The sequence below is a fragment of the Coturnix japonica genome, unplaced genomic scaffold, assembly GCF_054131305.1.
Source record: "Coturnix japonica strain WE unplaced genomic scaffold, WE-NBRP24 Scf114, whole genome shotgun sequence".
NCBI lineage: Eukaryota > Metazoa > Chordata > Aves > Galliformes > Phasianidae > Coturnix > Coturnix japonica.
The window spans coordinates 47,960-62,911 of NW_028189017.1; the positions used below are offsets into that span (position 1 = coordinate 47,960).

General features: G+C 56.9%; 1 protein-coding gene across 1 annotated transcript; it reads right to left on the bottom strand.

Moving 5' to 3' along the window:
• Nucleotides 1-8,180: 8,180 nt before the first annotated feature.
• On the bottom strand, nt 8,181-10,193 carry LOC146751194 (uncharacterized). Its single transcript, XM_085535287.1, has one exon. It carries the CDS (start codon nt 10,191-10,193, stop codon nt 8,181-8,183), a length of 2,013 nt encoding a protein of 670 aa, XP_085391413.1.
• Between the last annotated feature and the right edge of the window lie 4,759 nt (nt 10,194-14,952).

Genomic DNA, 14,952 nt, shown 5'->3' on the forward strand with positions numbered 1-14,952 from the left:
CCCCCATAGCCCCCCATATACCCCATATCCCCCCTATATCCCCCCCATATCCCCCCATATCCCCCCATTGCCCCCTATATCCACCCTATATCCCCCCCCATATCCCCCCATATCCCCCCATATCCCCCCCATAGCCCTCCATATCCCCCCATATCCCCCTATATCCCCCCCATTGACCCCATAGCCCCCTATTGCCCCCCATATCCCCCCATTACCCCCATTGCCCCCTATTGCCCCCCCATATCCCTCCATTGTCCCCCATTGACCCCATAGCCCCCTCATATCCCCCCCATTGCCCCCATATCCCCCCATTACCCCCCCAGCCCCATAGATCCCCCCCCCAGCCCCATAGATCCCCCCCCAGCCCCATAGACCCCTCCCAGCCCCATAGATCCCCCCCCCAGCCCCATAGACCCCTCCCAGCCCCATAGATCCCCCCCAGCCCCATAGATCCCCCCAGCCCCATAGATCCCCCCCCCAGCCCCATAGACCCCTCCCAGCCCCATAGATCCCCCCCAGCCCCATAGATCCCTCCCCAGCCCCATAGACCCCTCCCAGCCCCATAGATCCCCCCCAGCCCCATAGACCCCTCCCAGCCCCATAGATCCCCCCCCCAGCCCCATAGACCCCTCCCAGCCCCATAGATCCCCCCCAGCCCCATAGATCCCTCCCAGCCCCATAGATCCCTCCCCAGCCCCATAGACCCCTCCCAGCCCCATAGATCCCTCCCAGCCCCATAGATCCCCCCCAGCCCCATAGACCCCCCCCAGCCCCATAGATCCCCCCCAGCCCCATAGATCCCCCCCCCAGCCCCATAGATCCCCCCCAGCCCCATAGATCCCCCCCAGCCCCATAGATCCCCCCCCAGCCCCATACCTGTCCCTGGGCTCAGTGGGATGGAGCACAGGCTGCACTGGTTTCTTATAGGATCCTCCTCCCCCCACATCTATGGGGCAGGATCCGGCCCCACCGGCTCAGCCGGTCTATAGGGACGTCAATGGGGATGAGTCAGGGCAGCCTGCGGCCCCTATAGGCCGGCCCCATAGACCTGGGGGTCCAGAGACCTGCCCTATAGATTGGGGCCCTATAGCCCAGCCCCATATAGCCCAGCCCCCATAGTTCTACCCTATAGATTGAGGCCCTATAGCCCAGCCCCTATAGCCTTGCCCTATAGAATGGAGCCCTATAGCCCAGCCCCCACAGGACCCTAAGACTCATCCCTTCCAGGACCCCATAGCCCACCCCCTATAGAACCCTATAGCTCCCTATAGGACCCTATAGGACCCCATAGCCCACCCCCATAGGACCCTATAGCCCACCCCCTATAGGACCCTATAGCCCCCTATAGGACCCTACAGGACCCTATAACCCACTCCCTATAGGACCCTATAGCCCACCCCCTATTGCTCACCCCCTATAGGACCCTATAGGACCCTATATGACCCTATAGGGCCCTATAACCCACCCCTATAGGACCCTACAGCCCCTATAGGACCCTATAGGACCCTATAACCCACTCCCTATAGGACCCTATAGCTCACCCCCCATAGCCCACCCCCTATAGGACCCTATAGCCCCCTATAGGACCTTATAGGACCCTATAACCCACTCCCTATAGGACCCTATAGCCCACCCCCTATAGGACCCTATAGGACCCTATAACCCACCCCTATAGGACCCTATAGGGCCCTATAACCCACCCCTATAGGACCCTATAACCCACTCCCTATAGGACCCTATAGCCCCCTATAGGACCCTATAGGACCCTATAACCCACTCCCTATAGGACCCTATAGCCCCCTATAGGACCCTATAGGACCCTATAAACCACCCCTATATGACCCTATAGCCCCCTATAGGACCCTATAGGACCCTATAACCCACCCCTATAGGACCCTATAGGACCCTATAACCCACCCCTATATGACCCTATAGCCCCCTATAGGACCCAATAGGACCCTATAGGGCCCTATAACCCACCCCTATATGACCCTATATCCACTTTAAGGCTCCCGTGGGGCAACACAAGGCACAGCCCCAGCCAGAGGGGGCGCTATGGGGCCACGGGGGGGCGCTATGGGGCTATGAGAGGGCTCTATGGGGCCATGGGACTCTATGGGGCCAATGGAGGGATCTATGGGGCCATGGGACTCTATGGGGCCAATGGAGGGATCTATGGGGCCAGTGTGGGGTGACACCGATGGGGATTTGGGGTCTTGGGGGTCACTGCGACGGGACGAGAGCCCCAATGGGGGCAGGGATGGGCCGCCATCTTGGTCTTCATCTTCATCATCTTCCTCTATGGGGCTGAGGTTCTCTATGGGGCTGGGGTTCTCTATGGGGCTGGGGTCCTCTATGGGGCTGGGGTCCTCTATGGGGCTGGGGTTCTCTATGGGGCTGGGGTCCTCTATGGGGCTGGGGTCCCCTATGGGGCTGGGGTCCTCTATGGGGCTGGGGTTCTCTATGGGGCTGGGGTCCTCTATGGGGCTGGGGTTCTCTATGGGGCTGGGGTCTTCTATGGGGCTGGGGTCCCCTATGGGGCTGGGGTCCCCTATGGGGCTGGGGTCCTCTATGGGGCTGAGGTCCTCTATGGGGCTGAGGTCCCCTATGGGGCTGGGGTCCTCTATGGGGCTGGGGTCTTCTATGGGGCTGGGGACATTGGTGGCCATAGGGAGCTCCAATGGGGTCAAGGATGAGCCGCCATCTTGGTCTTCCTCTTCCTCTTCCTCTATGTCCAGGCCTTGTTCCTCTATGGGGCTGGTTATGGGGCCGCTGGTTATGGGGCCAATGGTGGTTATGGGGCCAATGGTGGTTATGGGGCCGGGGTTACGGATGGGGGCAGTTGTGGGGATGGGGACGGTGACGGGGACGGGCAGCGCGCGGCCGGTGACACCTGGATATGGGGAGAAAGGGGGACAATGGGGTGGGATGGAGGGTCACCACGGCCCTATAACCCCATTGGCCCTATATGACCCCATATCCACCCCATATCCCCCCCATATCCCCCCATATCCCCTCCATGACCCCATATCCCCATGGCCCCGCGGCCCCATTGACCCCATTGTCCCTATAGCCCTGCCCCCATAGCCCTGCCCTATAGATTGGGGCCCTATAGCCCAGCCCCCGTAGCCCAGCCCTATAGATTGGGGCCCTATAGCCCAGCCCCTAAAGCCCAGCCCCCATAGCCCTGCCCTATAGATTGGGGCCCTATAGCCCAGCCCCCATAGCCCTGCCCTATAGATTGGGACCCTATAGCCCTGCCCTATAGATTGGGGCCCTATGGCCCAGCCCCCATAGCCCTGCCCTATAGATTGGGGCCCTATGGCCCAGACCCCATAGCTCTACCCTATAGATTGGGACCCTATAGCCCTGCCCTATAGATTGGGGCCCTATAGCCCAGCCCCCATAGCCCAGCCCTATAGATTGAGGCCCTATAGCCCAGCCCCTAAAGCCCAGCCCTATAGATTGGGGCCCTATAGCCCTGCCCCTATAGCAGGACCCCATATCCCCATATCCCCATGGCCCCGTGGCCCCATTGACCCCATTGTCCCTATAACCCCATATCCCCATGGCCCCATATCCCTATGTCCCTATATCCCTATATCCCCATATCCCTATATCCCTATATCCCCATATCCCTATATCCCTATATCCCCATCCCAAACCAATTTGGGGACCCCAATATCCCCCCCCCCAATCCCAGTTTGGGGTCCCAATATCCCCATATCCCCCTCCCCATATCCCAAACCAGTTTGGGGTCCCAGTATCCCCATAACCAAACCAGTTTGGGGTCCCAGTTTGGGGTCCCAATATCCCTATATCCCAGTTTGGGGTCCCATATCCCCATATCCCAGTTTGGGGTCCCACCACCCCATATCCCAAACCAGTTTGGGGTCCCCATACCCCAAAACCAGTTTGGGGTCCCAATATCCCAGTTTGGGGTCCCAATATCCCCATATCCCAGTTTGGGGTCCCAGTGTCCCCATATCCCAAACCAGTTTGGGGTCCCCATATCCCAGTTTGGGGTCCCAATATCCCCATATCCCCCTCCCTATATCCCAAACCAGTTTGGGGTCCCAGTATCCCTATATCCCAGTTTGGGGTCCCACCACCCCATATCCGAAACCAGTTTGAGGACCCCAATATCCCCATATCCCAGTTTGGGGTCCCAATATCCCCATATCCCAATCCAGTTTGGGGTCTCAATCCCAGTTTGGGGTCCCAATATCCCAGTTTGGGGTCCCAGTCCCAGTTTGGGGTCCCAATATCCCCATATCCCACTTTGGGGTCCCAATATCCCCATACCCCATATCCCAGTTTGGGGTCCCAGCACACCATATCCCAAACCAGTTTGGGGTCCCAGTCCTAGTTTGGGGTCCCATATCCCCATATCCCAGTTTGGGGTCCCAATATCCCAGTTTGGGGTCCCACCACCCCATATCCCACTTTGGGGTCCCACCACCCCATACCCCATATCCCACTTTGGGGTCCCAGTATCCCCATATCCCAAACCAGTTTGGGGTCCCAGCCCCAGTTTGGGGTCCCAGTATCCCCATAACCAAACCAGTTTGGGGTCCCAGTTTGGGGTCCCAGTATCCCCATACCCCAAACCAGTTTGGGGTCCCAATATCCCCATATCCCAGTTTGGGGTCCCATATCCCCATATCCCAATCCAGTTTGGGGTCCCAGCCCCAGTTTGGGGTCCCAATATCCCCATATCCCACTTTGGGGTCCCAATATCCCAGTTTGGGGTCCCAGTATCCCCATATCCCAAACCAGTTTGGGGTCCCAGTATCCCTATATCCCAGTTTGGGGTCCCACCACCCCATATCCGAAACCAGTTTGAGGACCCCAATATCCCCATATCCCAAACCAGTTTGGGGTCCCAATATCCCCATATCCCACTTTGGGGTCCCAATATCCCCATATCCCAAACTGGTTTGGGGTCCCAATCCCAGTTTGGGGTCCCAATATCCCCATATCCCAATTTGGGGTCCCACCACCCCATAACCAAACCAGTTTGGGGTCCCAATCCCAGTTTGGGGTCCCACCACCCCATATCCCAAACCAGTTTGGGGTCCCAGTCCCAGTTTGGGGTCCCAATATCCCCATATCCCAAACTGGTTTGGGGTCTCAATCCCAGTTTGGGGTCCCAATATCCCACTTTGGGGTCCCATATCCCAGTTTGGGATCCCAATATCCCCATATCCCAGTTTGGGATCCCAATATCCCAGTTTGGGGTCCCAATATCCCCATACCCCAGTTTGGTTTCCTACCGATCCCATTGGGATGGAGCAGGACGATCAGGACGAGCAGGACCCCAAAGATCCTGGGGGCACCCATGGGTCCTTATAGGTCCTTATAGGTCCTTATAGGGCCTTATAGATCCTTATAGGTCCTTATAGGGCCTTATAGGTCCTTATAGGTCCTTATAGGTCCTTATAGATCCTTATAGGTCCTTATAGGTCCTTATAGGGCCTTATAGGGCCTTATAGGTCCTTATAGGTCCTTATAGGTCCTTATAGGGCCGTACTGGTTCTGTACTGGTTTTATATGGCCGCTTTTATGGCCGGCTGGGACGTGCCATTGACACCCACACTATGGGTGCAGCCACCCACAAATGGGTGCGGTGTGGGGCTGGGTTGGCCCCATAGGGGATGGATTGACCCCATAGGGGATGGATTGACCCTATAGGGGATGGATTGACCCTATAGGGGATGGATTGACCCTATAGGGGAGGTATTAGCCCCATAGGGGTGTATTGGCCCCATTGTGGCCCCATAGAGGATGTATTGGCCCCATAGGGGATGTATTGGCCCCATAGAGGATGGATTGACCCCATAGGGGATGGATTGACCCTATAGGGGATGGATTGACCCCATATGGGATGGATTGACCCTATAGGGGAGGTATTGGCCCCATAGGGGATGGATTGACCCCATAGGGGATGGATTGACCCTATAGGGGATGGATTGGCCCCATAGGGGATGGATTGACCCCATAGGGGATGGATTGACCCTATAGGGGAGGTATTGGCCCCATAGGGGATGGATTGGCCCCATAGGGGATGGATTGACCCCATAGGGGATGGATTGACCCTATAGGGGAGGTATTGGCCCCATAGGGGATGGATTGGCCCCATATGGGATGGATTGACCCCATAGGGGATGGATTGACCCTATAGGGGAGGTATTGGCCCCATATGGGATGGATTGACCCCATACGGGAGGTATTGGCCCCATAGGGGATGGATTGACCCCATAGGGGATGGATTGACCCTATAGGGGAGGTATTGGCCCCATAGGGGATGTATGGGCCCCATTGAGGTCCCAATAGGGTCAGACAGGTCCTAGAAGGGATGTATTCCTATTAGGGACATCCTGGCCCCATTGGGGTCCCATTGGGATCCTATATGGGTCCTATTGGCCCCATAGGGGATGTATCGACCCCATTGCGATCCCATTGGGGTCACAGAGGTCCTAGAAGGGATGTATGGGTCCATACTGGTTCCTATGGGTCCATACTGATCCCTATGGGTCCATACTGGTCCCTATATGTCCATACTGGTCCCTATGGGTCCATACTGGTTCCTATGGGTCCAGACTGGTCCCTATATGTCCATACTGGTCCCTATGGGTCCATACAGGTCCCTATGGGTCCATACTAATCCCTATGGGTCCATACTGATCCCTATGGGTCCATACTGGTCCCTATGGGTCCATACTGGTCCCTATATGTCCATACTGGTCCCTATGGGTCCATACTGGTCCCTATGGGTCCATACTGGTCCCTATATGTCCATACTGGTCCCTATGGGTCCATACTGGTCTCTATGGGTCCATACTGGTCTCTATATGTCCATACTGGTCCCTATGGGTCCATACTGGTCCCTATGGGTCCATACTGGTCTCTATGGGTCCATACTGGTCTCTATGGGTCCATACTGGTCCCTATGGGTCCATACTGGTCCCTATGGGTCCATACTGGTCTCTATGGGTCCATACTGGTCTCTATATGTCCATACTGGTTCCTATGGGTCCATACTGGTCTCTATGGGTCCATACTGGTCTCTATGGGTCCATACTGGTCTCTATATGTCCATACTGGTCTCTATGGATCCATACTGGTCTCTATGGGTCCACCCCCCCTATTATCCCCCCCACCCCGTCCCAGTTTCGGTGTCACCACCCCATTGTCACCCACCCCCACCCATGGGTGGCCCCAACCCCACCCCATTGTCCCCATTGTTTCAGTCCCTATTGTCCCCATTGACCCCATTCAGCCCCCAATGTCCCCATTCCAATGTCCCCATCCCTGTCCCTATAGATGTCCCCACCCCATTGTCCCCATTGATGTCCCCATTCCCAACACTGGGAGTGAACCAGTACGACCAGTTCAACCAGTGCCGTGACACGTGGGGCCATACTGGGACATGTGGGGCCATACTGGGATATATGGGGCCATACTGGGATATATGGGGTAATATTGAGATATATGGGGTCATATTGGGATATATGGGGCCATAGTGGGACCATATTGGGATATATGGGGCCATACTGGGATATATGGGGCCATACTGGGATATATGGGGCCATACTGGGATATATGGGGCCATAGTGGGACCATATTGGGATATATGGGGCCATACTGGGATATATGGGGCCATACTGGGACCATATTGGGATATATGGGGCCATACTGGGATATATGGGGCCATACTGGGACCATATTGGGATATATGGGGCCATACTGGGATATATGGGGCCATACTGGGACCATATTGGGATATATGGGGCCATACTGGGATATATGGGGCCATACTGGGATATATGGGGCCATATTGGGACACATAGGGCCATATTGGGACACATGGGGCCATATTGGGATATATGGGATCATAGTGGGATACATGGGGCCATACTGGGATATATGGGGCCATACTGGGACCATATTGGGATACATGGGGCCATATTGGGACATGTGGGGCCATATTGGGATATATGGGGCCATATTGGGACCATATTGGGACATGTGGGGCCATACTGGGATATATGGGACCATACTGGGATATATGGGGCCATACTGGGATATATGGGGCCATACTGGGACACATGGGGCCATACTGGGACTCTACAAGGGCTTTATTGGGACCATGGGGAGGTTGACATTGCCATCCCCTATTAATCACAATCCCCACAGCCCGATTCCTGCCCCGATCCCACACTGGATCCCGATCCCACACTGGATCCCGATCCCACACTGGATCCCGATCCATAGGTCCCGGCGCTATAAGAGGATCCAGTATTGGGACCACGACGGATGGGGATGTAACCCCCAGTTCGGGCTGGATCCCTCAACCCCGGTACAAAAGGGATCCCTGGGTTCTTGTATATGGGACGCAGGGATCCACCCCCATAGGATCCCGACCCCCCATAGGATCCCGATCCGCCCCCATAGGATCCTGATCCCCCATAGGATCCCGATCCGCCCCCATAGGATCCAGATCCCCCATAGGATCCCGATCCGCCCCCATAGGATCCAGATCCGCCCCCATAGGATCCAGATCCCCCATAGGATCCAGATCCGCCCCCATAGGATCCCGATCCGCCCCCATAGGATCCAGATCCCCCATAGGATCCTGGTCTGCCCCCATAGGATCCCGATCCGCCCCCATAGGATCCTGATCCACTTTGGGATCCCGGTCTGCCCCCATAGGATCCTGATCCGCCCCCATAGGATCCAGATCCGCTTTGGGATCCCGGTCTGCCCCCATAGGATCCCGACCCCCCATAGGATCCCGAATCACCCCCATAGGACTCGGGGAGCCCATAGGATCCCGAGCTGCCTCCATAGGAGCTTGATCCCCCATAGGACCCCGATCCGCTGCCTCCTTGGGATCCACTTCCCCCTTGGGATCCAGGTCTTCCTGATCCCGATCCTCCTTGGGATCCTGATCCTATTCCTCCTTGGGATCCAGGTCTTCCCGATCCCGATCCTCCTTGGGATCCAGGTCTTCCTGATCCCGATCCTCCTTGGGATCCTGATCCTATTCCTCCTTGGGATCCAGGTCTTCCTGATCCTGATCCTCCTTGGGATCCAGGTCTTCCTGATCCTGATCCCGATCCACTTCCCCCTTGGGATCCAGGTCTTCCTGATCCTGATCCTATTCCCCCTTGGGATCCAGGTCTTCCCGATCCTCCTTGGGATCCCGGTCTTCCTGATCCTGATCCCGATCCACTTCCCCCTTGGGATCCAGGTCTTCCTGATCCTGATCCACTTCCCCCTTGGGATCCAGGTCTTCCTGATCCTAATCCCGATCCACTTCCTCCTTGGGATCCAGGTCTTCCCGATCCTCCTTGGGATCCAGGTCTTCCTGATCCTGATCCCGATCCACTTCCCCCTTGGGATCCAGGTCTTCCCGATCCCGATCCCCCTTGGGATCCCGGTCTGTCCAACCCATAGGGCAGCAGTCCATAGGATCCTGGTGGTCCACCAGATCCCGGTGAGACGAAAGATCCCGATCCATCCCCGTCCCCTTGGGATCCCGGTCTGCTCCCATAATAACCCGGTTTGCCCCCACTGGATTCCGGTGACACGTAGGATCCCGATCCGCTTCCTCGGCCTGGGGATGGCCCCGATCCGCCCCCATAGGATCCCGGTCTGCCCCCATAGGATCCTGATCCGCCCCCATAAGATCCCGATCCACCACCATGGGACCCCGGTCTGCCCCCATAGGATCCTGATTCACCACCATGGGATCCTGATCCGCCCCCATAGGATCCTGATCCGCCCCCATAAGATCCCGATCCACCGCCATGGGACCCCGGTCTGCCCCCATAGGATCCTGATTCACCACCATAGGATCCTGATCCGCCCCCATAGGATCCTGGTCTGCCCCCATAGGATCCAGATCCGCCATGGGATCCTGATCCGCTTTGGGATCCTGATCCGCCCCCATAGGATCCCGATCCACTTTGGGATCCTGGTCTGCCCCCATAGGATCCTGATCCGCCCCCATAAGATCCCGATCCGCTTTGGGATCCCAATCCGCCGCCATAGGATCCTGAGTTGCTCCCATAGGATCCGGGTCCGCTGTAGGATCCCCCTCCCCCTCCGGTGGATCCCGCTGTGCCCCCCCCAGTTTGGGGGCTGAGGAATCCGGTGGGTTCCTTGCAGGGATCCACCCCGGACATCAGGGGGCTCAGCTGGGATCCTGAGTCACAGTCAGAGGCAGCGCCTGGAGAGGGGGGGGAGTCTGTCCCAGTTTGTCCCAGTTCATCCCAGTTTGTCCCATTCCATCCCAGTTTGTCCCATTCCATCCCAGTCCATCCCAGTCCGTCCCAACCCATCCCATTCCATCCCAGTCCGTCCCAGTTCATCCCAGTTCGTCCCAGTTCGTCCCAGTTCGTCCCAGTTTGTCCCAGTTTGTCCCATTCCATCCCATTCCATCCCAATCCATCCCAGTTCATCCCAGTTTGTCCCACTTCGTCCCAGTCCACCCCATTCCATCCTAGTCCATCCCAGTCCATCCTATTCCACCCCAGTCCATCCCAGTCCATCCCAGTTAATCCCAGTTTGTCTCAGTCCATCCCAGTCCATCCCAGTTCATCCCAGTCCGTCCCAGTTCATCCCATTCCATCCCAGTCCATCCCAGTCCATCCCAGTTCATCCCAATCCATCCCAGTTCATCCCAGTCCATCCCAGTCTGTCCCATTCCATCCCAGTTCATCCCAATCCATCCCATTTCATCCCAGTTCATCCCAGTCCATCCCAGTTCATCCCAGTCTGTCCCAGTCTGTCCCAGTCCATCCCAGCCCATCCCAATCCATCCCAATCCATCCTAATCCATCCCATTCCATCCCAGTTAATCCCAGTTCATCCCAGTTCATCCTAGTCCATCCCATTCCATCCCAGTTAATCCCAGTTTGTCTCAGTCCATCCCAGTTCATCCCAGTCCATCCCAGTCTGTCCCAGTTCATCCCAATCCATCCCATTTCACCCCAGTCTGTCCCAATCCATCCCATTCCATCCCATTTCATCCCATTCCACCCCAGTTCATCCCATTTCATCCCAGTTCGTCCCAGTTCATTCCATTCCATCCCATTCCATCCCAGTTCATCCCAGTCCATCCCAGTTGATCCCAGTCCATCCCAGTCTCCACCCCACTTCTTCCTGGCCCCTCCCATTCCATCCCAGTCCCTCCCATTCCCCACCCCATTCTCTTCCCAGTCCCTCCCAGTCCCTCCCAGTTCATCCCAGTCCTTCCCAGTGCCCCCCATTCCCCCCAGTCCCCCCCATTCCCCCCCAGTTCTCCCACCTTGTATCATCCCCCCATAAATCACCAGTAGGACCCCGAGGGCCAACGGCAGCCAATGAGGTTTCATCATTGGGGTCGTCATCATCATCAATGGGGACACGGGACCGGGACCCACCTTATATAGGGCCCAGCTGATGGGTGGGGCCTCCATAGTTGGGGGAGGGGACATTGGGGACATCAATGGGGCCAGCCCCACCTCGTTAAGGCCTGAGTCACAGCATTGACCTGCTTGCTATAGGGCAGGGACACCAAGCGTGTCACCTATGGGGACACTTCAATGTCACCCAGTGCCCGTGACCCCATAGGGGTGGCTTGGGGATGCTATGGGTCTATGGGGACTCTATGGGTCTATGGGGGACGCTATGGGTCTATGGGGGACACTATGGGTCTATGGGGACACTATAGGTCTATGGGGGACACTATGAGTCTATGGGGACACTATGGGTCTATGGGGACACTATGGGTCTATGGACCCCTTGGGGACCCCATAGGGGTGGCTTGGGGATGCTATGGGTCTATGGGGACGCTATGGGTCTATGGGGGACGCTATGGGTCTATGGGGACCCTATGGGTCTATGGGGACGCTATGGGTCTATGGGGACACTATGGGTCTATGGGGACGCTATAGGTCTATGGGGACGCTATGGGTCTATGGGGACACTATGGGTCTATGGGGGACGCTATGGGTCTATGGGGACACTATGGGTCTATGGGGGACGCTATGGGTCTATGGGGACACTATGGGTCTATGGGCCATTTGGGGACCCCATAGGGATGGCTTGGGGATGCTATGGGTCTATGGGGACTCTATGGGTCTATGGGGACACTATGGGTCTATGGGCCATTTGGGGACCCCATAGGGGTGGCTTGGGGATGCTATGGGTCTATGGGGACTCTATAGGTCTATGGGGATGCTATGAGTCTATGGGGGACTCTATAGGTCTATGGGGGACACTATGAGTCTATGGGGACACTATGGGTCTATGGGGGACGCTATGGGTCTATGGACCCCTTGGGGACCCCATAGGGGTGGCTTGGGGATGCTATGGGTCTATGGGGACACTATGGGTCTATGGGGACACTATGGGTCTATGGGGACACTATAGGTCTATGGGGGACACTATGAGTCTATGGGGACACTATGGGTCTATGGGGGACGCTATGGGTCTATGGGGGACGCTATGGGTCTATGGGGACACTGTGGGTCTATGGGGACACTATGGGTCTATGGGGACACTATGGGTCTATGGGGACACTATAGGTCTATGGGGGACACTATGAGTCTATGGGGACACTATGGGTCTATGGGGACACTATGGGTCTATGGGCCATTTGGGGACCCCATAGGGATGGCTTGGGGATGCTATGGGTCTATGGGGACGCTATGGGTCTATGGGGACACTATGGGTCTATGGGGACACTATGGGTCTATGGGGGACGCTATGGGTCTATGGGGACACTATGGGTCTATGGGGACACTATGGGTCTATGGGGACACTGTGGGTCTATGGGCCATTTGGGGACCCCATAGGGGTGGCTTGGGGATGCTATGGGTCTATGGGGACACTATGGGTCTATGGGGGATGCTATGGGTCTATGGGGACTCTATGGGTCTATGGACCCCTTGGGGACCCCATAGGGATGGCTTGGGGATGCTATGGGTCTATGGGGACACTATGGGTCTATGGGGGACGCTATGGGTCTATGGGGACACTATGGGTCTATGGGGACTCTATGGGTCTATGGGGGACACTATGAGTCTATGGGGACACTATGGGTCTATGGGGACACTGTGGGTCTATGGGCCATTTGGGGACACCTATGAGGACAGTTGGGGGTCCCTTTAGGGTCCCTTTGGGGTCCCATTGGGGTCCCCCATCCCCATATCCCATATAGGGACCCTTTAGGGCCACTTTGGGGTCACATTGGGGTCCCATTGGGGTCCCATTGGGGTCCCCCATCCCCATATCCCATATAGGGCCACTTTGGGGTCACTTAGGGGTCCCTTTAGGGTCCCTTTGGGGTCCCATTGGGGTCCCCCATCCCCATATCCCATATAGGGACCCTTTAGGGTCCCTTTAGGGTCACTTAGGGGTCCCATTGGGGTCCCATTGGGGTCCCCCATCCCCATATCCCATATAGGGTCACTTTGGGGTCACTTATGGGTCCCTTTAGGGTCCCTTTGGGGTCCCATTGGGGTCCCCTATCCCCATATCCCATATAGGGCCACTTTGGGGTCACTTATGGGTCCCATTGGGGTCCCATATAGGGTCTCATTGGGGTCCCCCATCCCCATATCCCATATAGGACCACTTTGGGGTCACTTATGGGTCCCATTGGGGTCACATTAGGGACCCCCATCCCCATATCCCATATAGGGACAATTTGGGGTCACTTATGGGTCCCATTGGGGTCCCATTGGGGTCCCATTGTGGTCCCCCTCCCCATAGGGCCCCATTGTTCCCCTATAGGGCAGGGTGGGGACACGGTGACGCCCCCCCCCCCAATTTTGGTCACCTCGGGTGGGGCCGACGCTTGGGATGACCCCGGAAGTGGGTTATTATGGGATGGGAGGAGGTGACCCCGCCCTGATCCACCCATGGGTGGGGGGGGGGGTTAATAGGGACTGGGAGGGGGGGGGTTCAATGGGGGTCTATGGGGGGGTCTATGGGGGGTCAATGGGGGTCTATGGGGTTAATGGGGGGGTCTATGGGGGTCTATGGGGGTCTATGGGGTTAATAGGGGGGTCTATGGGGGTCTTTGGGGGTCAGTGGTGTTAATGGGGGGGTCTATGGGGGTCTATGGGGGTCTATGGGGGTCTATGGGGTTATTGGGGGGGTCTATGGGGGTCTATGGGGTTATTGGGGGTGTCTATGGTGGTCTATGGGGGTCTATGGGGTTATTGGGGGGGTCTATGGGGGCCTATGGGGGTCTATGGGGTTAATGGAGGGGTCTATGGGGGTCTATGGGGGTCTATGGGGTTAATAGGGGGGTCTATGGGGGTCTATGGGGTTAATGGGGGGGTCTATGGGGGTCTATGGGGTTAATGGAGGGGGTCTATGGGGGTCTATGGGGTTCAATGGGGTTAATGGGGGGGTCTATGGGGGTCTATGGGGTTAATAGGGGGGTCTATGGGGGTCAGTGGGGGTCTATGGGGGGGATGGAGGGGTCAATGGGGGTCTATGGGGTTAATGGGGGGGTCTATGGGGGTCTATGGGGGAGATGGGGAGGTCTATGGGGGCCTATGGGGGTCAATGGGGGTCTATGGGGGTCTATGGGGGTCTATGGGGTTAATGGGGGGCTCTATGGGGGTCTATGGGAGTCTATGGGGTTAATGGGGGGGTCTATGGGGGTTCAATGGGGGTCTATGGGGTTAATGGGGGGGTCTATGGGGGTTCAATGGGGGTCTATGGGGTTAATGGGGGGGGTCTATGGGGGTCTATGGGGTTCAATGGGGGTCTATGGGGTTAATGGGGGGGTCAATGGGGGTCTATGGGGGTCTATGGGGTTAATAGGGGGGTCTATGGGGGTCTATGGGGGTCTATGGGGTTAATGGGGGTCTATGGGGGGATCAATGGGGGTCTATGGGGTTAATGGGGGGGTTCCATTTTAAAGGGGGGGGTCTCCATTTTATA

Bases quoted from the DNA above. Each gene is read 5' to 3' on its own strand.
- LOC146751194 (XM_085535287.1), bottom strand. From the start codon at position 10,193: ATGTCCGGGGTGGATCCCTGCAAGGAACCCACCGGATTCCTCAGCCCC.